Below are 27,407 nucleotides of genomic sequence, written 5' to 3'. Positions count from 1 at the left end.
GGCTGCACATGCACAGTGCACCCTCCACCACTTTTCCCTGCTCCGTTCTTGTTGTAGGTGCGGGTCCCAGAGATGCGATATCGATATCCTAGCGATATGCCCCCATTGTCTATGATGGTGGGCCAACCCCTTTAATAACCATCTATACAGTGCTAAAAGTATGAAGGGGCAACTAGGGGAAATTTTAATATTACGCTACAATGTGACCTTATTATAGGATCGCCTCTTGGCTAATAATACAATAAATGGTCAATAACTTTTCACACAATTTTGCATACATCAATTGTACAAGGGACCACAAGAAACTCTGTAATATGTTTCATCAATGAGAAATGTCTAGTTCTCCTGTTATTAGCTGTCTACCAGCCTCTCCATGCCAATTGCTTTTCACTTAGAAAAGTAATTTATTCCCATCTAGGACAGATCATTTCTGCAGGAGGATCATATTACATATGTCAATTTAAGTGCAATATATATATATATATATATATATATATATATAAAATAGCAGCTCCCCCTCTGATTACTCTGGATAAGGTGCTCTATCTAAATGACTTCCCCCTGTGACAATATAATTAATTAATAAATTAATTGGGGAGATAGGCAACTTCACCTGGAATAACCCAGAGACCTCAATATTCCCAAATTATTTATTAGATATTCAATGTTGTAGGTATGCACTATCCGTTTAGAATTTCTTCAAGAAAATTAATCATATCTCAAATACATATATATTTATTAAAAATATATAAAATAGTATATATAAAATGTCTTTTTGGGTTTTATATATACAATTTTATATATTTTTAATAAATGTGTATTTATTTGAGATATGATTAATGTTCTTGAAGAACCCTCATTCTAAACGGAGAGTTGAATATCTAATTATTGAATATCTAATAAATAATTTGAGAATATTGAGGTCTCTGGGTTATTCCAGATGAAGTGTGCCTATCTACTCCATTAATTAATCTTTCAATTTAAGTCTATGGAGAGGGGAGGACAGAGGATGAGCAGGAGCTGAGGAGACACAGAGCGCTCAGCTACATAGAAAAGTTATAGGTCAGCACAAGTGTTTTATTCACAACCACACAGGTAAGTACTTCTCTGTAATGTCTGCCCTTCTCCTGTGGATGCTTCTAAGTGAGTAACAGAAGATCAGGAAGGAGATTCTCCTCTACTTTCTGTGCAGTGGATGGGAGATCTACCCCCTATGTCAGGGAGAACTGCACTCTAGATATTCAGCATGCAGAGGAAAACGGCTATAAAATGTCAGATAAAAGTGATATAATGGCCAGAAATATATAGTGTTATTCCTCAAGTACACACCCTGTAACAGTGGTTAATATAAAGTTTGATGAAAGCTCAGTGACGCTTTAAGGCATTGTTGCTTATGCAATTCTCTAATATATATCTGCAGTTTCATACACACTGACAATGGGAGTTCAAAATGTCAACCATTGCAGGAAGACGGTCACTAAAAGTGCAGAAAACTCCAAACAAATTGCTAATAGTTTGTGTGTTTAAAAATAATATTACATTGGTTAGGTTACGGATTTTCTGAATTCACACCAATAAAAGGCAAGGAGTTGTCTGGTTTGGTTAGCCACTATTTACACTGTTATCAACAGATTTGCGTTCTTTAAAAACCGCCAATGACAGAGCTGAAGTGAACCAACCCACAGGGCAGAGATGAACAAACAGATATTCAGGAACCAGTCAGACCAGGAACCTATTGGCACGCCAGTATGAACGCCAAAGCCAAAAGATGTGCCAGAAGTAATGTATGGGCACCCCAGTTATCTGGACCTTTGGATCTGGCCCTGCCATAATACAGGACGACTCAGAAGCATAATTTAATTGTGAAATATAAGTAAAATATGGAGACCCAGTTAGACCAATATTTGCTCACTGGTCTTATTTGCAAAATAAAAGATCATTGACCCTTTCTATCCGTTTAACTGGCCAAACATAGGGTAATGCAACATTACCATGGATGCTGGCTTTCCCCCCTCCCCCACACATCCAGATGTAAACTATTGCACATACTAAAGAACCGGGTTCATAGTGCTTAAAAAAAAGTTTTTTTTATCAAAAGATAACAATACTCACCTAGCCTCTCCTCTTCCAGCTCGTCACTTCAGAACGGAGTGGGCCTGCAGACGCTGGTGGGCTCTGGTCACTAGCTATGCCTTCCCACTCGGTCTGCTAGTGTACAGAAGAAGGGATCTCGAGAGTGACTTTCTAACTATTCAGCTATCATATAATATACAGAGTGACTGAACTGTGGATTTAAACATATTTTTGTACATATAAAACAATTTAAACTTAAAGAGGACCTGTCTCTTCTCCTGACAGGTCTGTGTTAGCAACTACATGCACTCCCTATGTAACACTAAATCTTGGGCATCTTTCCATATAACTAGATTGGGTCATTCTTCTATTATTCCAACTAGAAGTTTATAAGTGAATTGCCAACAGTTTACAATGAAGGTTCAATGGGGTGTGTCCCTCCCTGCACTATCCAATCAGTGGTGTCAGTGTAAGACTGTGCAGGGACACACCCCCTAATAGTAATACCCAGCTGGACCTAGCTTTATAGGTAGGCAATTTATTCACAAACTTCTTGCAGGAGCACAAAATAGAGTCATAAGAAAAAAAGATGCTCCAGAATTGGTATTACATGAGGAATACACGTGGTTACTAAGACAGACATGGAGGAGGTGACGGGCCAGATTTAACGTGCAGGAACACATAGGGAGTTGAGGTTTAAGGCATTTCCAATTACAGTATTATGAAGATTGCAGTGGAGCACAGATGAAATGTAGTCTCTATAGGATTTCCATATTGTACAAGTCAGTCAGCAGCAGATTTACATCCCTACGGCAGACCCAATAGCCTGGGAATCCTCATCATAAAATCCTCATTACTGGAACTGGTTCCATGCATGTCAGGAAATACTACCGTAAACAGTACCATGCAGCTAGACACAAAGTGCTAAAGAGAAAGAAATTAGATTCCTTACAAAATGAAGTGCCTCATGTTAAGGACATAAGCCTCGTTAAACAATTAAAACAAGAATGATGAGATCAAACCATACTGAGTACCAAGCGCCACATGGCAATGCCATGTAACCAGTAAGTGTGTAAACCGTCCATGACAACCATTACTGCCTTTAAGAATGCCTTCATTAGCACTGGCATCCTAGAAGGTGGTTAGGGTATAGTAATGTTGATTTGACTATCTGCAGCAAGCTCAGAAGACACTAAGGCTCTTCCAGTTGACAGCTTGCTGACCGCTTTCAGCATACAGGAAGATGACATTTTGCTATTCAGTTTCTTTTCTGCAAAAGATTATTATAAAATGTTACATTAAAATGAGAACAAAGTGCAACGCTGGATTACAGAACCAATGACATATTGTATGGAAATACACTGAACACCAGAAACAAACCGTTCTAGAGCATGTACCATTTATAACCACTTTACCCATAAGGCTGACCAGCAAACGTCAGTGGACCAGTAAAAGAGAGCATAAAAATAGCATAGTCAACTGTGCTATTCCATACCACAACGTGCAAGATGTTAAACGTATACATTAGTTCAACTCTGTAGTCTATGGGTGTCACTAAACGGCATCTAATGTAGGCTAAGGGTCACTGTATAACCAGAGACAAAAAGGCGCACCATAGGGTGAGTATGTCCCAGGAAGAAGAATGTTACTCCAAAAATGGAGGTTCACCTTTTGCGGTTGTGCTGGAATAAGGCACGACACTATTGTCGGCTTGTTAGGATGTAAAATCTGGTTGTTAGGTATGCTGCCAACGCGGACGGCCTTGAGGTAGAGGCGCCCAAACTCCCAGAAGGATGGATACAGCTTCAGAAAAATTCACCTTTTCCTGGCGCAAGGAGCCATAACAACCGGCATAAGAGAATCTTCTTTTATCTTCTCAGTTGTAAATACATAAATAAAATAGTATACAATTGCAAATAAAAATAAAGATGGGAGACAACGTGTTTCGGGGATCAACAGGTCCCTTCATCAGGTCAAGGTTGCATACAAGCTGCGGTATGGGCTGTGGAAATAAATACCCTAGTGTGGAAGGTACCAAAAAAAACTGGGGGGGGTGTCCAGATCAGAATAGGGATAGTCAAAGTGCTGGAGTTGATGTAAAAAACTAAGCGATCAAGATAAAATATCGTTCAGTCGGGGCATCAACTCTCAAAACGAACTGGCAGACTTTATTAATATAGAAAATGAGGTCCCTGCAGGAGGAGGATCACATGTAAGTGATCACAAAACCTCTGATCCGACAGTACATTCAGACGCTATTCAGGAGTATACTACGGGCTGGGACGCTTGTACGCAGCTCAATATATAATGAAACTGTAGGCAGCACTCCCTTGAGAACTTGTGAAGAATGTAGGGTGCCCGCGATAGTCCCTCGACTCAGGACGGCAAACAGCAAAGAAAGGTTCGCAGCACTCCTTGAAAGATAAAATGTGCTCTTTCATTCACACATATCGAATGACAACGTTTCGGTTCTCTCACAGAACCGAAACGTTGTCATTTGATATGTGTGAATAAAAGAGCACATTTTATCTTTCAAGGAGTGCTGCGAACCTTTCTTTGCTATATATATATATATATATATATATATATATATATATATATATATATATATATATATATATATAGTACAGACCAAAAGTTTGGACACACCTTTTCATTCAAAGAGTTTTCTTTATTTTCATGACTATGAAAATTGTAGATTCACACTGAAGGCATCAAAACTATGAATTAACACATGTGGAATTATATACATAACAAAAAAAATATGTCATATTCTAGGTTCTTCAAGGTAGCCGCCTTTTGCTTTGATTACTGCTTTGCACACTCTTGGCATTCTCTTGATGAGCTTCAAGAGGTAGTCACCAAAACCCAACATGAAAACATATGGCTTGAATTTCATCACTACATACAGTATGGCAGCAATCATAATGTAGTTAGGAAAGCCTTATCACGACACTGGCACATCCTAAAGAAAGACCCAGTACTAGGAAAGATTCTGCCAATCAAACCACAACTAACATTCAGACATGCAAAAACCCTAAAAAAATAAAATATCCTCGCACCAAGCAAACTCAGATCAACAACAAGTGGAAAAAAACGAAATAACAGTTTAAACATCCTCCATAACAAAACAATCTGGAATTTTCAAATGTCACCAACCAAGAAGTATGTGTTGTCAAACTTTGTGTGACTCTGTCTTTCAAAACAAACGGAGTAGTGAAACCTTTGGGAACAAAAACGATTTTGACTGTGCTTCCAATATAGTAATTTATCTACTTTAGAGTGCCCATGTGGTCTCCGGTATTTTGGCCGCACCATTCAGCCTTTACAAAATAGATTAAACAAACACAGGTCTAACGTAAAGAAAACATTTCGGTTGCGTATCGTTTCCCGCCATGCCACAAACTATCACGAAGGCTCATTCCTGGGTTTCAAGATCACACCCATTGAAAAAATCCCGAGCTCTCACCGTAACAAATCACAAACCATTAAACAATGGGAGATGTTCTGGATTTTTTAACTCAATACCCTTAACCCATACGGCCTCAATAAAGCCTTTGAGATCAATTTGTGATTCTGACAATGTGTATTAGCTTTATTTATTTGTACTATAGAGAATATGAAGAAGTGGAGGGCACTCAGATGACTGGGTATATAGATAATCAATAGTGTCAATACAGGTATAGTATGGAAGGTTTATTATATAAAATATATATACACAGTACTGGATCTGTCGATTCAGTAATCTTTAAGCACATATAAATGATAAAAGGTTGGTTTGTTAGCTCAATATAAATAGTCTGTTGAACTATATGTTAACCTGCTTATACAGGTGATCAGTCTGTATAGAGATGCTGCTTAGAATAAAATCATGTGCACAATAAAACCATTAATGATATGGGTATTGCTGCTTGGATCCTGGATAAGTATTTACGACTGTATATACTACAAAACAGTCTTACCCCATCAGTTGTGGGTCTCAGGGGATGGCTGCAAGAGATTCTACGTATACAGTGTCCCGATGTGCGGGCAATGGTCCGGTCCTGGATGGCGTTGGTGCGCACGTGGGAGCATTACACCACGTGCGCCGAGGGAGCATCACACCACGTGCGCACCAACGCCATCCAGGACCAACATCAGCCTCCACCTAGGAGAGGCAAGCGTTCCCCATCACCATGAGAACCATCCCCAGTTACAATGTAGTATCGGCTTGGAGGGGCGGGACATCCGCAGTCACGATCTCCCCAGCCTCCCGGAGGCGCGTACAAGCGCCCCAGCCCGTAGTATCCTCCAGAATAGAGTCTCCACCTCCATGGTAACGCCAGACAGTTAGAATGTACTGTCGGATCGAAGGTTTTCCTCCTCCTGCCACGCAGGGCCCTCATTTTCTATATTAATAAAGTCTGCCAGTTATTTTTAAGATTTGATGCCCCGACTGAAGCATATTTTATCTTGACCACTTCGTTTTTTACAACAACTCCGGCACTTTGACTATCCCTATTCTGATCTGGACCCCCCCTCCTGTTTTTTTGGTGCCTTTCACACTAGGATATTTATTTCCACAGCCAATACACCAGCTTGTATGCAACCTTGACCTGATGAAGGGGACCTGTTTATCCCCAAAACGTGTTGTCTCTCATGTTTATTTTTATTTGCAATTGTATACTATTTTATTTATGTATTTACAACTGAGAAAATAAAAGATGATTCTCTTATGCCGGTTGTTATGGTTCCTTGCGCCAGGAAAAGGTGAATTTTTCTGAAACTATACGGCATCTGTCACAGGAATCAATAAAACGTATGTCATGAGCTTCTTAAGACATAGTTTAATGGCTGCCTCTATAACCTATGGGTGATGGATGAATTAAAAGAATGCCTTAAAGGGGTGTTCCCATCTGAGTCCTAGAGATATGTCCCCATTGTCTGATAGGTGTGGGCACCACCTCTGGGACCCGCACCTACACCAAGAACTGAGCCCCGAAAGTGGTGGAGGGTGCACTCTGCATGCGCAACTGTTCTCCACTCATTTCTATTCGGTCGCCCAAAATAGCCGAGCTCAAGCTCAGCTATTACCGTCGGCCCCATAGAAACGGTTGGAAGCAGTGGCCTGCGCAAGAACGGTACCCTCACATTCACTTCTATGGGGGGAGCCCCATAAAAACTATGGGAACAGTGGCCGCGCAAGCACGGTACGCTCCTATTCACTTCTATGGGGAGAGCACTCGGTGGTAGCCGGACCGGAAACCAGGGGTATTCCAGCCACCATCTTCCGTGATCCATTCTCGACATAGGTGTGTGTCCCACTGCTGGGACTCGCACCTATCAGACAATGGGGACATTTCCTAATGATCTGTCCACATTGTCTCAGATGGGAATACCTCTTTAAGGCTGCCATACAGATTCAGCCATCTCTCCCGACTTCCTCATACACACAAACGTTCGGCTCAGCTGAGTATGTATGTGTATTCAATGGGGGAGACTACAGTAAGACACCTCTGGCGGTGGCTTATCTCCTGGGAGAACATAAGGATCGAGGGAAAATATTCACCTTGCCCGATCCTTCTCTCCTTTGAAATCATCTGATAGTTGGAAGTTCCCTACACACAAAACTGTCAGCCAAACGCGCCATTCTCAACGAAAATGTGTATGGGGAACTTTAGGCTCCTTTCATACTGAGCTTAAGGCGTCTGAAGATTACCTGAATGGAAACCCTGGGTGCATACATTAAGCACATGCCATATAATGGTATCTGTCCCCCATAAGCGGCCATACTTAATTAAATACAGTATACCGTACTGGATAGCTCTGTATGAAATAGTGCAGAGGCTGCTGTGCCATTCCATGCAGTAAAAATACCTGCCCAACAAAAGCCAAGTAATGCTTTTGGCAGTATAATGGGGGCTTATGCATCCATTTAACGTATGCGGCGAGAGCTTTCCTGTTGCATACGTTAAACATACAGAGTGTGAAAACAGCCCAACTGTGGCATCTATCACTCATAGACTACAACTGCATCCATATAACAATTAAGTCATGAGAAGCTATTGACAAGCTTAGGAAAAAATGTAATGTGAACATAATCGCTAATGGAAGTTAATGGAAACAGGATCTATCTGTCACCGAGACTTTCTTGCAAACCAGCATTGTAATGTGTCATCTGAACATGGCCCAACAGTGCTCTGGGCAGTCACCAGACAGTCACAGTTTGTGGGATCAACCTGAACAACAGGAAAACTAGTAATAAAGTGGTTCTCCAACCACTTATCATGGAGCTCCCACAAATAGATTGTTACAGGAGCAGCCACAATCCAAAAGAGGATTAAGCAAACCAGACAAACCTTCAAACAGTTATGAAGAGCTAAAGAAAGCAACAGAAACCAGGTACATACTGCTTATGTGATACCCACTGCCACCAGAATAGAAAAAGGCAACCATCCCAGTGTACTGCTGGTATTCCACTTAGTAAAGTCACACCCAATATACAAAGCATACGAGAAAGTGCGAACAAGCGAGCAAGCAAGCAAAGCACGTAAATGCACAGCGTGGATTAAATATGATTAGCTTGTCAGACTGGCAAAGCATTCTAAAGCTGCAGGATTAATAACTAGTACACTACTGTGATCCTCAGTGACTCCACAACTGAAGAACACAGAAATTAAAGTGACGAAATCTCAGACTCTCATGGCAAATTGCAATTTCACTTACAGCGTGCCACTTTTCATGAGTTTTTGCCTGTCTGGAGTAGGCTTATAACAATCGCCTATATATTTGCCCCCTTTCTACCAATAAATGTGATGGTCCTAATGCCACTATATTAATTACAGCTACATTTCTCAGTAGATTTCTATTTTGGCGTGAATACTGACATTGGTGAATGATACATTTGGCCCAAACTAGATGGCTTGTAATTTTGGCGCAGACTGATGCAATCCGGCTGGTTGTTCCTGCAGAGGAACAGCCTGCCGATGTTCTCTGGATCCGGCCTACCCAGACACTGCCGTTTACTGTCGGGCCCACTGACTATAAAAGGGAACCGATCAGGAGTCGGCTAGACAAACACTGTCGCTCGCAGAGATATTTGTCCAGTCAAATCCCAGCATAAATGCCAGGGTGCGGCCAGATCCCATTATAGTCTATGGGGTCTGGCAGGCACGCACCACTATCAGGCTATACCGGATCCAAAGAACTCTGGCAGGCTGTTCCTCTGTTAGAACAGCCTGCTGGATTGCTTTAAAGCGTACCTGAGTTTTCAAAAAACTTTGCTGCATAGCTAGATGCATTTCACTCAGGAGGGGGTGTCTCCATTCTCCCAGCACTGCACTGCTGCGACATCCTTTCCCTTACTTTTCACTAGGTTTTCAGCTCTGAAGCTCAGAGAAAAGATAAGGAGAGATAAATCACAGTTACAGAAAGGCCAGAGGCTCCTGTGATGCTCAGAAGCAGAGTAGAAGCTGTTCTTTTTTCAGACTCAAGATCTCACCTAGCTCTAACTCTTGCTTCAGACATTTATGATGTAAATAAGAAAAAAGATTTACCCACCATGCTAAGTGGGTGTGACTTGGCACAGAGTGTATCCTAAGATGGACATTTTGTGCCATTACTGCATCACAATTTTGGCAAAAAATAAAAATCATCACAATGTAAGCCAACCTATAGGTGGTATAAAAGGTAGACTAAAAAAATAAAACCGTCTAGCCCTGCACCAAACTTGTCATCCAGCATGAACCAATGTGATAAATGTGGCTTATCTTTAGACTGCCTGTCTAAGCTTACACTATTCACATTTTAGACAGAATTAATCAATCAATCTGCCCCAGTGTTTTCATGGATCCAGGCTAAGCCCTGATCCAAAACCATAAAATTTAGAAAAAGTACCAAATTCAATCATCTTCTAAGCTAGATGGGACTTCTGCAGAACTAATCCCTGGTTTAGGACAGAAGTAACACAGGTGCTTTTTTTGCACCTGTATTTAGGAGGTCACACTTGGATCTCCTGTGGTTCATCAGAAACTGAGTTATGATGCCCTAACTCTGGTTCTGAAGAACGGCAGGAGGCCAGGTAGTTGATTTGCAATACGCTGGGAGTAGTTTTCAATGAATACATTTAAATGCATATTATACAATGTACTCCCCATGTTAAAGGTTGACTACATTAGCACAAGACCACAGTGGAGCAGAAACCACTACCAATATTTTGCAGTTTCAGCTTCAACAACCAACTCTGTAGCCATTTGGACAGCATAGAAATCACTAACTTTATTTTAAACATACTTATCTATAAAAAAAAAAAAAAAAAAAAAAAAAAAAAAAATCTTTTAGGAAACTAGCCCCATAAGGAAACATCTAGTGCAATTCTTTCCATTGTAAATTTTCAAAATCCTGGTACAGGAAGGCGCTAATCACATGTAGTGAAAACCTGGAGGATTTTCACATCAGAATGAATTGAAAATATTTTACCATTAAATATGCATGGAGTTTGTGCAGTGATGTGCAGTGTCTGAAATGTGCAGTGTCTGAACACACCCTAAGGCCATGTTCAGACACGTGCAATTACCAAAGATTTTTGATGCGGACTCCACACTTGATGTCCATAAGTATGGCCCTTTCTGTGATTTTGTGTTGTGACTTACCCTAATAGCAGATAAGCAGTGGCAACTAGGTTAGAAGCACATAAAGCAACATGAATCATTAGAAGATGCAGCATTAAGCAGCAAAAGGACAGACAAGCACACAAAACATTAAGGAGTTGTTCAATTTTGGTAAACCAATCTAAAGCTACCAAGTCCAATTCTTATGAAACTTGTACCTTTCTTCAATCAAGGTGAGAACAGTGGTGTCTCAATAAGGTTTAAAGGCTATGTCCACCTTTGGAGGCAATGTATTATTATTGCATTTTACTCATTTTTGGCTAAAAATCTTTTTTCTTCAATTGGCCTTTATAAAAAAAAAATATATATATTGAGCTGTGCTGTCACAAAGGGTTAACAGATTTTTCTAACTGTGTGACTGGTACTTTCACTTTGTGCCAGTCATCTAATAAACCCTATCTCTAAACTACTAAGAGGTAATAAACCCTTTTATCAGTAAGGTAAAAACGGATAATGAGTGTTTGTAATGTCAGAGAGCAGAGATAAGGAGCCCGTCAGCTCCCCAAGTGACAGAAAAGAGAAAATCCACCGGCTGCTACTGAAGCTATGTACAGAAAAAAGGGCTCCATATTTTTTAATAAAGACCAATTGAGTATCAGAATATTACATAATGTGGATGGAGGGGGAGGATCTATTAAGAGTGGCTGCCCTAACTTTGGAGGTCTCTGTAAATTTATACTGTATTAAACATACAAGTGATTCTTCTGCCTGTACTTACTCAATGTCAGCTTGTTTCTGTAGTTTTTCCCTTTCCCATGAAGACAGATTAAGATCTCCACCTAGAACAAAAACGATGTTTGAGAACTTAAACCAGATAGCAATTCACACGAAGTAGTAACTTGGTAGATATCGCCTCTCATTAATAAATTACACCATGGGAACCGCACTGCTGTACTGAATGAAAAAAAATATTGGATTACACTTACCGGTAATCATTTATATTTGAGCCTATGACAGCAACCCTGGAGAGGCCACCTCCTCCTCCGGACAGGAACCAGAACTGCCTTTTAAAAGAGGGATCCTGCCCTCTACCTCCAGTCCTTTCTCAAGAACTAAGAAAACATCTCAAATAATACCATCCTCAATCAATGTATATACAAATCTTTTTATTTTTTACTGTTTTATATTTTTTGGGGGGAGGGATGGGAATTAACCGGGTGCTGTCATAGGCTCAAAGAAAAAAAGATTACTTTCGCCTATGACAGCACCCCTGGAGAATTGGCAAGAATCATATCTAGGGCAGGACCACAGCCTGCAGCACCTTACGGCCAAAGTAAAGACCTTTATTAGAAGGTAGCTGTAGTCTATAGTGCCTAAAAAAAGTATGAAGAGAACTTCAGGTAGCTGCCCCACAAATCTGCTCAATCGAAGCTGAAGCTCTCTCGGCCCATGATGTGGAGACTGATCTTGTAGAGTGAGCAGGCGGAACTACTCCCTTAGAAGAGTAAACTAAGGAAATTGTCTGCCTGATCCACCTAGCAATAGTGTGAGAAGAGGCAGCAGAACCCTTCCTAGCTCCCTGAAATAAAAGCAGTAGACTAGAGGAAGCCCTCCAAGGCTGAGTAACCTTCCGAGTAGATCTTTACATTTCTGCCCCTGATAACGGGAAGACTCTGTACCAGGGCTAACCTAATCGCATTTAACTCCCTGAAATTGTGAGACTGGCATAAAGCTCTGCTGTCCCAGCTTCCCTGCAACAGAAGGGACTCCACATGGGCTCCCCAACCGGATGGACTCGCATTCCTCGTTAAAGGAAGAACCGCTTCTCTGATCCACGGGACTCCTCTTTGTAGATTCTCTAAATCCATCCACCGCCTCAAGGAGCTCAGAGTCCGAGGTGATAGAGATTTCCGATTCCAGAGAGAATACATTTGTCCCATTCCTGTAGAATCTGAAGCTGAAGAAATCTTTAATGATATTGGGCCCATTCTACCCCGTGAAGCGCAGCAGGCAAGAGACCCAACACAGACATGGCTTCTCTTAGGGGCGACAGACTGGGTGTGAGTGAATCCGCTGGACCCTGAACTTTATTAATAAGGCCTTTTGAAGGGGTAACAGACACTTCTGGGATCTGGAGTCTAAAATCATCCCTAGGAATCTGCACCTCTGGCTTGGACGTAAACCGGACTTTTCTAGATTTATCTCCCAACCTAGCTTTTATAGAACTACCCTCAACCAGGCAATCTCTCTGAAGAGCCTGATCTGACAGACACAAGAAGAAAGTCATCCAGGTAAGGTATAATGACTCTCTTTCTCCCTCACGTGGGCCATCATTTCTAAAACAATCTTCGTGAACACGCTCGGAGCCTGCGAAAGCCCAAAGAAATCTAGGTAATTGTTTATAATGGGGAAGGAGGTAAGCAACTGTTCACTAGGGGTACCTCCTTTAATGTGGGCCTATAACTTCCCCCATCCACACCTTTAAGGACCTAGCAACAGACGTAGAAGCAATAGCGGGTTTAAAAGCTGCTGCAGAGGCCTCCCAATTTTTAAATAAACATCTGCCCTTCTGTCCATTGGGTCCTTAAGGGAACCCATATCTTCAAAGGGGAGTGCATTTTTCCTGGACATCTTAGCCACAAGAGCATCTATTTTTGGGGCCCTATCCCAGGGGGCGGAGACTTCTTCATCAAACTGATATTTCTGTTTAACAGAGGAAGGAACGAAAAACTTCCTATCAGGTCTTTTCCATTCTCTGGCGATTACCGCCAGAATGTTTTTATGCATATCAAACATTTTCCTCTTCCTAGGACCTAGGCCCTCAAACAGTCTTGCACCGATTGCTGAGGTCTTTGATCATCCAACCCCATAGTAGTTCTAACCGCCTTGACTAGGGAGTTGGTGTTCTCAGCATGAAACAGCGGTTTCAATGCGGCCTCCTCCTTGCACCAAATCTTCTTGCACCAAACCAGAAAGGATATCGCTGTCACTGGAGGGGGAATTTTTAGATGCAGTAGCAGAAGTACCGGGGCGGCATTTAATCAATCCGCTAACCGACTCTCTGACCTTATCCTGGATCATCTGCTTAATGCTGCTCATCAAAGATGAAGCTTCCTCCTTCATTAACTTGCTGAAGGATCCTTGACAGACAGACTTCTTTTTACAGACAGTACACCCCCTTCTTTTAGCTCTGGAGGTCTTCCTGGAAGACTCCTTAGACACCTAGGCACAAACAAAGAAGACCCCATGAGCAATAATAAAAATACAATCTGCTGGGGAATGACTCCTCTTACCCCACCCTGGTACCGATGTATCATTGGTGGTTGGTCTCAGCGCGCTGAACCTGCTCTATTCTTTCACACAGCACAATCAGCCAGAATGGGAAACTGACAGCTGTTCAGTCGGCATGGCAGTCAGCTGGCTGGGCTTTTTTCTCCTCTGTGCGAGCTGCCGGCTCCCTCCCCTTACCGGTCCGCAGCAACGGTTTCCTCCCACCGCTTGAAACTGGAAGTAGATGCACACGCGGGCCGGCGGCAGAACTTGCGAACACGCCCGCAGAGGTTCGCAGGAACCCCAGAGAGGTCAAAACTCCCCAGGCTCCAGGAAGGGGAGCGGAAGGTGAGGGACAGAGACTGGAGCCTACACTTTAGCAGCGGCTCCCCATGGAGACTTACGCAGCCCTGGGTAACCCTCCTCACCGCATCAATTTCCAGGGGCCCCCGCAGCTCTAGAACAACTCCATACGGCGGTTCCGATTTTTCTCCTGCCTTAGGACAGGAAACAGAACTGGAGATAGACGGGACGAATCCGTCTTTTAAAAGGCGGTTCTGGTTCCTGTTTGGAGGAGGAGGCGGTCTCTCCAAGGGTGCCGTCATAGGCGAAAGAGAAAATGTGACTTTCAATGTGGTATGCAAAATGGCACATAAATGCCAATGAAGAAGGCATGCAGCACTTGGAGGGGAAGGGGGGGGGGGGGTTAAAATGACCCTAGGCTTTTGCCAACCAGCCTTTATATAGTAGTCATAAAACAAAAAAGACCAAAGGAATACAGTTAGGGCCCATTCACATGGCCGGCACCCCAATAGAAATGTCTAGTCTTGTCTGCAGGCTGCGGACAAGAATAGGACATGTTCTATATTTTTCTGGAGCTGCGGACCGGAAGTTCGGGGCCGCGCACGGGAAATGTGGATGCGGACAGCACAGTGAAAATGAATGGGTCCGCACCTGTTACGCATAATTGCAGAACGGATTCGGACCCATTCAACGGACATGTGAATGGACCCTTAGGGGAACATTTTTGTCCTTACTGGTTGGAAAGTCACCTACAAAACAGAATATTTTTCTTGGGTAGATATGAAGTCTACTTACCTCTAAGGTGGTTTACAAAATACAACATGACAACAGCTATAATGGCCACTGCAAAAAGAAAAGGGAAAAATCATGAAAAACATACAGAAACTGTTACAATCAATAATCATCTGCCGAACCGAAAAACCTCAATGACAGGACGATAAAGAGTGAAGTACAACACTATTTTCTCCCTGTTCCTAATGGGTGGCACAATAGATTTTTACTTGTCATAGTACATACCTTCAGTGGGCAGAATGCCCATGTTTAGGTTTATTGTAACCAGTTTTCAGTCAGTAGTCATAAACTAAGGTAGAGCTTAAAGGGGTTTTGTCACTTCAGCAAGTGGAATTTATCACGTAGAGAAGGTTAATACAAGGCACTAATGAATTGTAATTCTCCATATTCCTTCCTTTGCTGGCTGGATCCATTTTTCCATCAAATTATACACTGCTCGTTTCCATGGTTACAGACCACCCTGTAATCCATCAGTGGTGCTCGTGCGTTCACACTATAGGAAAAAGTGTCGGCCTCTCTGGTGACGGGACCCTGGGAACGCACATAGGCTGGTGCTTTTTTTCATAGTGCGCGAGCACGACCACGACTTCAAGGTGGTCATAACCATGGAAAACGAGCAGTGAATAATGTGATGGGAAAATAAATCCAGACAGCAAAGGAGGCAAAATGGACAATAACAATGTATTGGTAAATGGCTTGTAGTAACTTTCTCTACATGATAAATGCTATTTGATGAAGTGACAAAACCCCTTTAATGTCACTGCATACCTGAAATGTCATGTTCCAAAGCAGGACAGTATAGGGGGCAAGTATCTGGTCTGTGGGGGTCCGATCGCTCAGAGCCCAGTCCCCTGCATGACTAGAGTTGCACTTGCCGAAGATATTTGAGTAAAGCACTTTGCTATTTATGTCAGTGCCATAGAGAGTGAATACAGCAGCAGTGCACAGGCTCAACCTAACATTTCATTTGTACGGGGGTCCACTCAGACCCCCACTGATTAGATCATTTAGAATTTTGGCACAACCTCTTTAAGTGATACTTCAGCTGTCCATGTCTGCCTGCGACACAGAGGGAAGCATTAGCTGCCTTTTGGCAGGAAAGTGGAAGATTGTATTTAGCCATACTTAAGAAGTCATTGAGTTTTCATAAAACTTTTGATATGTGATTGAGACACACAAAAGTTTTGATTAGTGGGGGTCTGAGTGCTGAGACCCCCGCTGATCACTAAAACAAGGACAGTAAAGCTATCACACCACATTGTCTCTCCTTGCTGTAGAAGGAGAGAGGAGATGAACTCCATATAAAGTCTAAGGGTCCGCCTCAATTCCATCCCCTCTCTCCTAAAGATCGTGGGGGTCTTAGGACTCAGACCCCCGGTGATCAAATTTTTGATGTGTATCAAAGCAAAAGGTTTTATGAAAACTCAGTGACCCTTTAAGCCTAAATTTGCAGGCACAAGGGGACTTGTCTGATAAAATGATGCAATAGATTGAATAAAATGCTTACTGCAGATGCAGGCACTGAAGAAGACTTCTAAAAACAGATATCCTCGAGAATCCAATATGACACCAGCAGCAATGGCAATAATAGCAAGACCCAGGTTCTGGATGGACTGCATACTGCAAGGGGGAGAAAAAGCACGCATCTAATGTCAGGACACATGAAACGTTCACTACTTCCATCTGAAAGCCCTGCAGTTATCTACTTACAATCCATATGCAGTGCCTAGCTGATGCTCAGGGACCACAAACGCAACCATAGGCCACAACGCACAAGCCAGGAGAGAATAGGAGACCCCCAAGAAGCTCTGTGGAATAAAGACAAGCAACATAACTAAAGAGACAAGCGTGTATATGTAATATATATATAAATAAATATCCGCAGACAATAGCCATTTATTAACGGCATCTTGCAGCCTCTTGTGGCAGGCTGGGTTATAGCAGCAGGCACAGATTTTATCAATGCAGCATCCATAATGCATGAACTTTATAACTGAAAATAAATGTATTGTAATGTGCTTTCTCTCCTCCAAACCGTTTAACCTTGATATTGCAAATTTTACTACACACTATACATCTAAATTGAAAGAAAGATTGGTCTTGTTGCTCAAGGCAACTTACCGTATATTTTTCCTATTGCACGGTTTTGAGAAATGAGGCCCAGTGTTTTCTGGCTCATAGTTTACTTTATAATAATAAATAAAATATATAAAAAGATCTATAAAGTTACCAAGGGTACACTGCCAACACCGACAGAAATTCGATGCCGACCTTCTGATTTCTACTGTGATTGGCCCCTCTTGTAACTTAATGGGAATAATCTTTGCATTTTCCACCTGATCTAAGTGATCTACCACTTATTTCAGTGGCAGATAAAAACCGCTGGAAAGATTTCCCTATGCATGTGAATGGGGTTGTGGAACAGTCATTCCGAGGCAGGGGGTGTGGATTGTCCGTGGATTTCATGGGGAAACCCGTATGACATTCCGTGGAGTGAACATAGCCTTAAAGGGAACCTGTCACCGGGATTTTGGGTATAGAGCTGAGGACAGTGGGTTGCTAGATGGTCGCTAGCACATCCGCAATACCCAGTCCCCATAGCTCTGTGTGCTTTTATTGTGTAAAAAAACGATTTGATACATATGCAAATTAACATAAGAGTCATATCTTACTTGTGTGACCAGAGAAGAGTCATATTTTCAAGCTCTGACTCATCTCAGATTAATTTGCATATGTATCAAATCGTTTTTATACACAATAAAAGCACACAGAGCTATGGGGACTGGGTATTGCAGTTGTGCTAGTGGCGATCTAGCAACCCATGTCCTCAGCTATATACACAAAATCCCGGTGACAGGTTCCCTTTAAGCAGTCAGGGAACAAACCTTAATTTTATTTTAGGTTCAATAACATACAAAATATAAATGCACTCCACATGCGCACCAGTCAGCCCATTGGTGTGGCCACGCTCTCATGTGTGCTTAGAGAGCTGATGGTGCTGAGGTCCCTAATGCGTCTGTCAGGGAAGGATTTGCCCCTTCCATTCACTGTATGCAGACAAAGGTGTGTTACAAACACACTCCGTGTGACAGCTGTATCTCCCAGACTGAACACAGCTCCTCTGACCGAACTCAAAGTACCTTAATGGTTTATGATGCTGTGTGTTCCTCCCTGACTGCAGGTCTACTGAACTGTACTCCAGCCATTATGGCCCCGATTTATCATATCTTCACTCCAGAATTCTGGCATCAAAAAGTCGCAAAATAGGTCTTTTGCGACATTTTTTTAATTCGATTGTGCAAAATGTAAGTGATTGTGCAAAATGTGCAATATGCGACTTTTTGTATTTTTACACCACTCGCTCCAGTTTTGTAATATCGGTGGAAAAGTGGGTGTGATTAGCTAGGTTAATGAGTTTCACTCCAGATTTATCATTGCCACTTTTTTTTTAAAGTCGCAAATAAGTCACAACCTCACTCCAGGAGGAAGATGGAGTAGGAAAAGTGGAGTAGCTTCTGTAGACGGAAGTGTTAAGTTTAAGGACAAGCCAAATGTATCAAACAACATGTGATTACAGAAGACTGTGGTCAGGCGGGAACACAGTGTCATAAATCATCATGATACAGCGAGTCCACATCAGACGACCAGTGTTCAGTTCGGGAAATACAGTCGTCACACAGAGCGTATTTTCTGGATGCGCTCGTGTAAAATTGGTTAAAATCAAACCAATCTGTTGAGGTCATCTGATAAGTTGCCAATGCCCAAGGGTAGAGAGACAGTAGGGTAGCAAGATAAGACACCTAAGGGACTTGCTATCAAGAAAAGTAAGAGGAACTGAGGATCATTTAGATTTATTTTCTGTAACAACTTGGACATTATTTCTATAGGCCAATTCCAGCTGTAGTATGTACTCGGTTTTGTTGCTTAAAGAGGTTGTCCCATCCGACATTCATGGCATAGCCACAGGATTTCCCATAAATGTCAGATAGGTGTGGGTCCCACCTCATATCTCAAGAACGGGACACTGTCGCGCACTGCAGAGAATGGAGAGATGGCTACAAATGCCCAGCTCTATTATTTCCCTGAACACCGGACTACAGCGAAGCCTGCATACTCTGCTAGGGTAGAAGCCCCATAACAGTGAGACATGCTCCATGTTCAATTCTTCAGATAGGAGCGGTATAGTAAGGTCTGGAGTTCTTTACATGCACAACATGCCCTCGGATAAGGTCTTTTTTCACTGGCGATTTTATTTTTAATTAAAGTTAAAGATTTTAATTTTCACTAGCCAACAGTATTTTTCTCAAACTATTTGGTGATAGATCGTCATTGAAGGAAATGTGTCTTTTAAAACTGTACCTGCCAGTTAAAACCAGATAGTAACCCATCTCCTTTTTTACTAATCTGTTTTTTATTTTTGATTACGGATTTTTTAATAATTTTATTTCCTGAACATGATTATGGAGGCGGCCAACTTGCCTGACTTGTTCTTAAAGGGGTTTTCCCATCTCAGACAATGAGGACATATCACAAGGAGGTGGGACCCGCACCTATCTCGTAAAAGCAGCCGGCAAAGTGAAGGAGGGCGCATCGTGGGTTTTCTATGGGTTCGCCATTTCTATGGGTTCGCCAAAAATAGCCGAGTGAATTGAAGCGGTGGCCGCGCAAGACCGGTACGCTGACATTATTTCTATGAGGATTCCGAAAATAGGCAAGCCCGTTGATCGGCTTTTTTCGGCGGGCCATTAGCGGACGATATTCTGTTTTTTTTTAAGTTATTGGTATCGGCATCTATTTTGCCGATACACCGATAAATCGGGAACATGGATCACGCTGCTGTCAGCGCGATCCGTGTTCCCTCAGCAGCACAGGTGAGAAGGAAGCACCGTCTTCCTCCCCCCTGGGCCGCTGCTGGCACCAATGAAAGGAGAGAGGAGAAGAGGAGGGGATGGGCTGTGGTCCCTGCACTACCAATGATGTTAATTCACTCATTCATTCAAATTCAACAGGAGGCGGGAGCTGGCTGCAGAATCATATAGCCGCACCCGACCTCTATGACAAGTAGCTTCCATCCGCGGCAGTTAACCCACCTCCTGTATTTGAATTAATGGGCGTGTTATCTTCATTGGTTGCGCAGTGCACCCCCCCACCCCCCCCACCCCCACCCAAGCTCCCCTGTATTAATCCTTGGTGGCAGTGGCCACAGGGTCCCATCCTCGTCATTGGTTGCAGTGGCAGCTTCTGATCCGAGCACCAGCAGTGTAATCCTGGGGCTCCGATCGGTTACCATGTCAGCCAGGACCCTACTGAAGCCCTGGCTGCCACGGTAACATCCCTAATGCTGTGTGCACAAAGCCCAGAGAAGCAGGGAGAGTGTAAAGTCCTATTCACCCTAATAGAGATCTATCGGGGTGAATAGGACAAGGGCTCTAGCCCCTAAGGGGGCTAAAAGTTAAAAAAAAGTTTAAAAAAAAAACAAAACAAAAAAACACCAAAAATTAAGTATAAATGAAAAAGAAAGATTTACAAAAAAAAAAAGCTATACATTAACAATAAACAAATAAACATGTTCATTTTCAGCAGATTTGTTTAGGAAATATTTTTTTTCTAAAATGAAAATGCACAGAATATCGATATAAATTATCGCCTATCGGCCTGAAAGTTCACAGCTTATTGGTATCGGCTCTAAAAAAAAAAATCTATATCAGTCAAGGAGGAGTCAATTATTTTGTTACACAAAATGTTACTGGTTTTTTTCAGACACCTGTTTTGGCCTATAGGGAATTTTATAGTAAAACACCCTAAAGAAGGCAACACCTGAAGTATACTGCAATTAAAATAAAATAAAATTGCAGGTGTTTTTAGCAAACAAACAAAAAAAAAAAAAAAACACAACAACTACTCTAATCCATGCTTACCATAGCGATCCAGGGATTCCACAAAGTAAAGGCCAACATGAGATGAGCACCAAGAGTAGTCACCACAGCACACATAACCCAGATAATATTCTTCCCAACTCGGTCAACCATGAAACCAAATACAGGCGAGAGCGGTGCAGAGATGATATAAACCACACTAAAAGTTAGTAAGAAAAAGGGAAGAACATTAATAATGTAAAACTGGTGAAAGGCCAATTTCACACGAGCCTATTCGGCCCAGGAAACACGCTCCATGTGACTGCTGTATCTCCCAGACTGAACACAGCTCCTCTGACCGAACTCAAAGTACCTTAATGGTTTATGATGCTGTGTGTTCCTCCCTGACTGCAGGTCTACTGAACTGTACTCCAGCCATTATGGCCCTGATTTATCATATCTTCACTCCAGAATTCTGGCATAAAAAAGTTGCAAAATAGATCTTTTGCAACTTTTTTTGCACTCGATTGTGCAACATTTTAAAGTGATTGTGCAAAAATGTGCAACATGCGTCTTTTTGTATTTTTACACCACTCACTCCAGTTTTGTAATATTAGCAGAAGTAGGTGTGGGTAGCTAAGGGAATGAGTTTCACTCCAGATTTATCATTGCCACTTTTTTTAAAAAAAAAGTTGCAATTAAAACGCAATCTCACTCCAGCAGGAGGATGGAGTAGGAAAAGCGGAGTAGCTCCTGTAGACGGAAGTGTTAAGTTTAAGGACAAGCCAAATTTATCAAACAACCAGTGACATTTGATAAATGTGGCATAAAGTACTCCAACGCAGACTCAGCCAAAACTGACTTTAAATATTCCCCTTATGATAAATTCCCCCCATATGTGATTACAGAAGACTGTGGTCAGACGGGAACACAGTGTCATAAATCATCACGATTCTGTGAGTCCAAATCAGCCGACCAGTGTTCAGTTCGGGAAATACAGTCGTCACACAGAGCATATTTCCTGGATACGCTTGTGTGAAATTGGTTAAAATCAAACCAATCTGTTGAGGTTATCTGATAAGTTGCCAATGCTCAACCCTATCATTTCCATTCTGCACATAGCCCCTCTATGCAAGTAAAGGCATACCTGTTTATGGCTCCTGCTTGAACAGGTGAAAATTGAAATTTTTCAATAAAGAAGACCCTATAAAAATAAATAAATAATAAACACAATGGGCCACATTAACAATGTCAAACGAATACTCTCAAATCCCTGAATATGTATTAGGTGTGACATCCGTAACAAGAAGTGGAGTAGACAAAATGTCCCCAAAACTCCCCATGTCTTAACTGACAGAATTGCTGTGATTAAGAAGGATGTAGTGTAAGAGCTTTCTTACATGTGATACTGGTCAGCATCATGTATTGTATGAAATGCCCTTGTGACAATTTGTATATTGGACAGACGTCTATACGGGAGAAGGTTAATGAGCACAGATTATTCCAGTCTGTTTTACCCAAGCTCTTACACTTTTGCACCTTTCTGTACATGGATGGCTATCGACATCGAATTGAGGCTGCATCTACAGCCAGGGGCGGCGATACATTCAAAGCTAATAGAAAGTTGGCAGCAATCCCCAAGTTAAAAGCATAGAAGACACCATCTCAAATAGTATAGGTTCCCAATAAGTGTAAAACAAATAAAAAAATTAAAATCTAACAGACTTTCAATGATCTGACCCATGCTCAAATACAAGGGAACTAAGTAAATACATAAGGTATACTTACTTTCCAAGGCCAATGAAAGGGAATACCGCAACATAATAGCAAACACACACTAAAAATATCAACCAAAGGCTGAGAGAAAAGTCCTTGACATCAGTCAGCTTAATGACTTCCCCTGGGAAAAAGAAAAACATATTTAGAAAGTGCCAATAAAATAGTGAGGACTTAAGGCTCATATATCATCAGGGCGCTGCAACTTAGAGCGACGGCAGAGGGGCGCTGCAACTTAGAGCAACGGCAGAGGGGCGCTGCAACTTAGAGCAACGGCAGAGGGGCGCTGCAACTTAGAGCAACGGCAGAGGGGCGCTGCAACTTAGAGCAACGGCAGAGGGGCGCTGCAACTTAGAGCAACGGCAGAGGGGCGCTGCAACTTAGAGCAACGGCAGAGGGGCGCTGCAACTTAGAGCAACGGCAGAGGGGCGCTGCAACTTAGAGCAACGGCAGAGGGGCGCTGCAACTTAGAGCAACGGCAGAGGGGCGCTGCAACTTAGAGCAACGGCAGAGGGGCGCTGCAACTTAGAGCAACGGCAGAGGGGCGCTGCAACTTAGAGGTTCCATGAAATTTAACAGAAAAAGTTAGGAGGAGACTTATGAAGACTGATAGTCTTGATCTATTGTGTCCTGGAGTAAATTGCACCTGATTTATTAAGAGGCAGGTGGCTCCTAAAGAGTATATATCAGCAGGATCAACAGTATTAAACCAGACATACTAGCTGGCAGAGTTGATCCTGCTGATTACAAGACACATGCCTTGTGAAAATCTGTTGCGGCATTAATGAAAAAAAATAAAAATAATGAATCATTTTTTATGGCCCGCACCGAGAAGCTGAGGACTTGGGTGCACCAAGGAGCCAGGCCCTGCTCCCAAGTGCACTGAAGCCTTCATTTGCACAAATAATAAAAAAAATGTATTTTTTCTCAGGAATGCCACAATCTATTTTCATAAAATAGGCCCCTTTTTGATCAGCAGGATCAACCCTGATCATGTTGCCAGGTGCAATTGATCTAATAGATCAGGCGCAGCTCTGGCCCTTGAACTATAAAACTTTGCAGTTTCTGGCATTATTATAGGAAATCTGGTGGCCAGCTGGAGGCTCGTCCCCCTCCCACTAAGCCCTTTTGGAAAAGTGATGAAAAACTGAAAAATTTGCAACTATGGCAAAACATGACTTACCAGTTTCTCCTTGTTCTTTGTTGAGTATTTTTTCTGCTCGCCTATCCAGATACCCAAGTATTAATGCACACATCAGTGAAAAAAAACACGTTAGTCCACCTGCAACAGAAACACAAAATGTAAGGACCCCAGTTCAAATCTAACATCACACAAGCGCCTCATGTGTAATGCTGCTCACTAATGATCCACCCTGATCCTGAAAAACTTCTGACATGTCATAATCCAGTCAGTCAATCTGAGAACTAGCTTCCAGGAGAAAACTACATGATGAGCGTAGATTTCGGAAGACCAGAAGCAGAAAACTGAGTAAAAGCCTATCAGTCACAAGTTTAGAATTACATTTGAGAGTGCATTTTTGGGATCACTCTTCGAGGGCATTCACACAAGTTTTTTGCAGACTTTCGCAAGAATGCCATCTACAGCAGCTCAGGACGCCTGTTCTAGGCATAGAAAATGGTCTAAATGTAAGGTAGATAGGAAGCTGTCTTACACTTAGGCCTCATGCACACGGCCATGGCCGTATTGCGGGTCGGCAATCCAAGGCCGCCGGCCGTATGCACCCCGCATCACGGATGCTGACCCATTCACATGAATGGGTCCGCAATTCCGGAGATGCGGAACGGAACACCGGAAGCACTACAGAGTACTTCCGTGGTGTTTCTTTCCGTTGTTCTGCACAGCAGAAAAATATGACATGTCCTATTTTTTTGCGGTGCGGACTGACCATGGACCCATTAAAGTTGAATGGGTCCAGCCCGCTGCACGGAACGGCCGCGTAACGGCCATGTGCATGAGGCCTTAGAAGCGGTGGTGGATCCGCCAAAGTTATGTAGAGGCCAGAGCCGCTGCCGCTTCTCCCTGCACACGGATGAAAACATCCGGTGTCGGGGGGGAGCAGCCAATGGCAGGCGGGGACAAGCCTCCCTAGCATCGCGGCAGAAGTGTGCAGAGAAAAGCAGCAGCAGTGGCGGTGCAGGGACTAGGAGCTGGGATCGGGGTAAGTATATTCAATGTGGGGTGCCCGGCACATGAGGGGACATTTTATACTCTTGGAGAGTTGATTTCAGCGGTCGGTCATTTATAAGTTAAAAGTAAGTGGTTGCCAAGAACCAACATCACAAACATTGCAGACTGGGCCTGGAAAAGAGTCCCGGCCACCTGAGAAGAGTCCTGGTTATTCATGAATTCCTGCCCACCTACTGATGACTGACTTCTACCTAGTTTTCTCCCTTTGTCTCTAGGAGAGAACTGCCAATCATCAGCAGATGGGTGAGAGAGCAGGAGATTATAATAACCAGGACTCTTCTCAGGTAGATGTGACTCTTCTCGAGGCCTGGGCTGCAATCATTATAATGCTGGTTCTCGGCAACCACTTACTTTTAGCTGATGAGTGACACACCGCTGACATCAGCATTTCTGTCACTACTTCATACTGCCCTCAGTGAGGTCAGCATAAAGTTGATGACAGGTTCCCTTTACGTCCCAAACAAAGATGACCATTTGCTGTGTATTTTATAAAAGAAAAGATTTACCAATCATGAGGGTTATGCCAAGTGTAGTATAACCAGCAGAGCCCATAGCATCCTTTATCCGCTCATACACCAGTCCCATGATATTCATGTTTACAGTACTGCCCTGAAACAAAAATGACACCATTTAAAAGGCTGATTTATTAAGACTGGAAGAACACCGAGTACTGTGCTTTACGTATCTCCACTAAGTACATACTGAATACCTGGAATGTGTCAGCGACATTTCTGAACAGGAAAGTAGCAGATAGGCTTAAAGGGAATGTGTCATCAGAAAGTGACCTATTGTTTAAATCATGTTGTTTATGTTAAATATATTTTAAAGAATATTTGGTGGTTATTTTAAATTTTCCATGTCAATATCTAGATTTAAACAAAAACGATTAAAGGGATTCTGTCACCAGACTTAACCCTGTTAAAGGGTTTCTACCACCAGAAATACTGTTATGTAGCTGACTGACATTAGCGATTCGCTTCTGTATTCTCCTGGCGCCGGCTTCCTCGCTGCGCCTGCGCCAACTACGTTACAATGAGGAAGCCGACACCAGGAGCGCGGCATTCATTCACTGCGCCTGCGTCGAATACAGAAGCGCACGGCGCAGGCGCGGGAATTGATACTCGATACTGAGAAGTTTCACGCCAATCCACAGGAGCGGAGCGGGGCGGGCTGGAGGGACAGATGGGTGGCTGAAATGGTTAGTGGAAGGAGCCCTCTAGGTGCTAATGACGCCCACATAGCACCTAGAGGCTCATTAGCATATCGATAAAAGTACGTTTTTAACAAAAACGGCTGCAGGAACTACTGTTAGAAACATACTGTTATGTAGTGCTGACATTAGCGCATCGCTAATGTCAGTCAGCTACATAACAGTATTTCTGGTGGTAGAAACCCTTTAAAGGGACACTGACAGCCCCAATTAGCATATTTAGGTATATATACGTGAGTACAGGTCTTATAAAGTCTATTAAAATGATCTAAGTATCCCCCCTGTCCACCTTATAAGTACCAAAATATAAAGTTATATAACCTGCTTGTCCGGTCACCAATCTGCCCAAGGGGCGGCGTTTCATCACAAAATGCGCCCAGCCAGCTGCTCCTAACTGCCGTTCTGAAGCCCCGCCCAGCTCATCAATATTCACTTAGCTGGGCGGCGGCTACAACTCTCCGGACTCAAGTGCTGCAGCCTCTGCTTTATGCACATGCGCCGGGCACTTGAGTCGGGAGAGTTGTAGCCGCCGCCCAGCTAAGTGAATATTGATGAGCTGGGCGGGGCTTCAGAACGGCAGTTAGGAGCGGCTGGCTGGGCGCATTTTGTGATGAAACGCCGCCCCTTGGGCAGATTGGTGACCGGACAAGCAGGTTATATAACTTTATATTTTGGTACTTATAAGGTGGACAGGGGGGATACTTAGATCATTTTAATAGACTTTATAAGACCTGTACTCACGTATATATACCTAAATATGCTAATTGGGGCTGTCAGTGTCCCTTTAAGCTAGCTGACATTAGCTATGTGCTAATGTCAGCTAAACCTAACTGGCCTATTCCTACTTTTATCTATGCCCCCGTTACGCTAGAAATCTAACGTTTATAATATGCTAATTAGCCTATAGGTGCGGGGGGCGTTGTTCCTGCTCCTAGAGACTCCATTCTCCCACATTTGTTGCCTCCCTCCAAGTCCTGATTGACAGGGCCAGGCATCGCTCGCATCAGTCTGTCAGCCCTGTGCTCTGGTGAAATCTCGCGCCGTTCAGCCTTCGGCGCAGGTGCGGTGAGGGAAAGACGCTCACAGGCTGCCAGCTTCCTCACCGCGCCACACCGAATACTGAACAGATGCGAGCGCTGCCTGGCACTGTCAATCAGGACTTGGAAGGGGGCGACAAAGGTGGGAGAACGGACCCCCTAGGAGCAGGAACCCCCCCACCCCCCCCACCCGCTCCTAGAGGCCAATTAGTATATTATAAAAGTTAGATTTCTGGCGTAACGGGGGCATAGATAAAAGTAGGAATAGGCTAGTTAGGTTTAGCTGACATTAGC

The 27,407-nt window shown here is 43.0% G+C and overlaps 1 protein-coding gene across 2 annotated transcripts in view; it reads right to left on the bottom strand.

Annotated features, from left to right (window-relative positions):
* The window catches only part of MFSD1 (major facilitator superfamily domain containing 1), a 51,718-nt gene that overhangs the window by 7,511 nt on the left and 16,800 nt on the right, over positions 1-27,407 (bottom strand). Inside the window, exons 7-16 of one of the 2 annotated variants that reach the window (XM_044290855.1) lie at positions 25,373-25,475; positions 23,841-23,939; positions 22,670-22,781; positions 22,029-22,085; positions 20,945-21,101; positions 16,737-16,834; positions 16,534-16,646; positions 15,030-15,077; positions 11,440-11,500; positions 881-3,343 (exon numbers count right to left, since the gene is read on the bottom strand). In XM_044290855.1, coding sequence (XP_044146790.1) covers positions 3,328-3,343; positions 11,440-11,500; positions 15,030-15,077; positions 16,534-16,646; positions 16,737-16,834; positions 20,945-21,101; positions 22,029-22,085; positions 22,670-22,781; positions 23,841-23,939; positions 25,373-25,475 — 864 coding nt within the window. In that variant the 3' untranslated portion in view covers positions 881-3,327. Of the gene's footprint in view, positions 1-880; positions 3,344-11,439; positions 11,501-15,029; positions 15,078-16,533; positions 16,647-16,736; positions 16,835-20,944; positions 21,102-22,028; positions 22,086-22,669; positions 22,782-23,840; positions 23,940-25,372; positions 25,476-27,407 lie in introns of those variants that run through there. The other variant, XM_044290854.1, reaches the window with a different exon arrangement.

Source organism: Bufo gargarizans, chromosome 4, assembly GCF_014858855.1.
Source record: "Bufo gargarizans isolate SCDJY-AF-19 chromosome 4, ASM1485885v1, whole genome shotgun sequence".
NCBI classification, from domain to species: Eukaryota; Metazoa; Chordata; class Amphibia; order Anura; family Bufonidae; genus Bufo; species Bufo gargarizans.
Note: the sequence above shows the minus strand (reverse complement) of the source record. Positions and strands in the feature narration are given on the sequence as shown.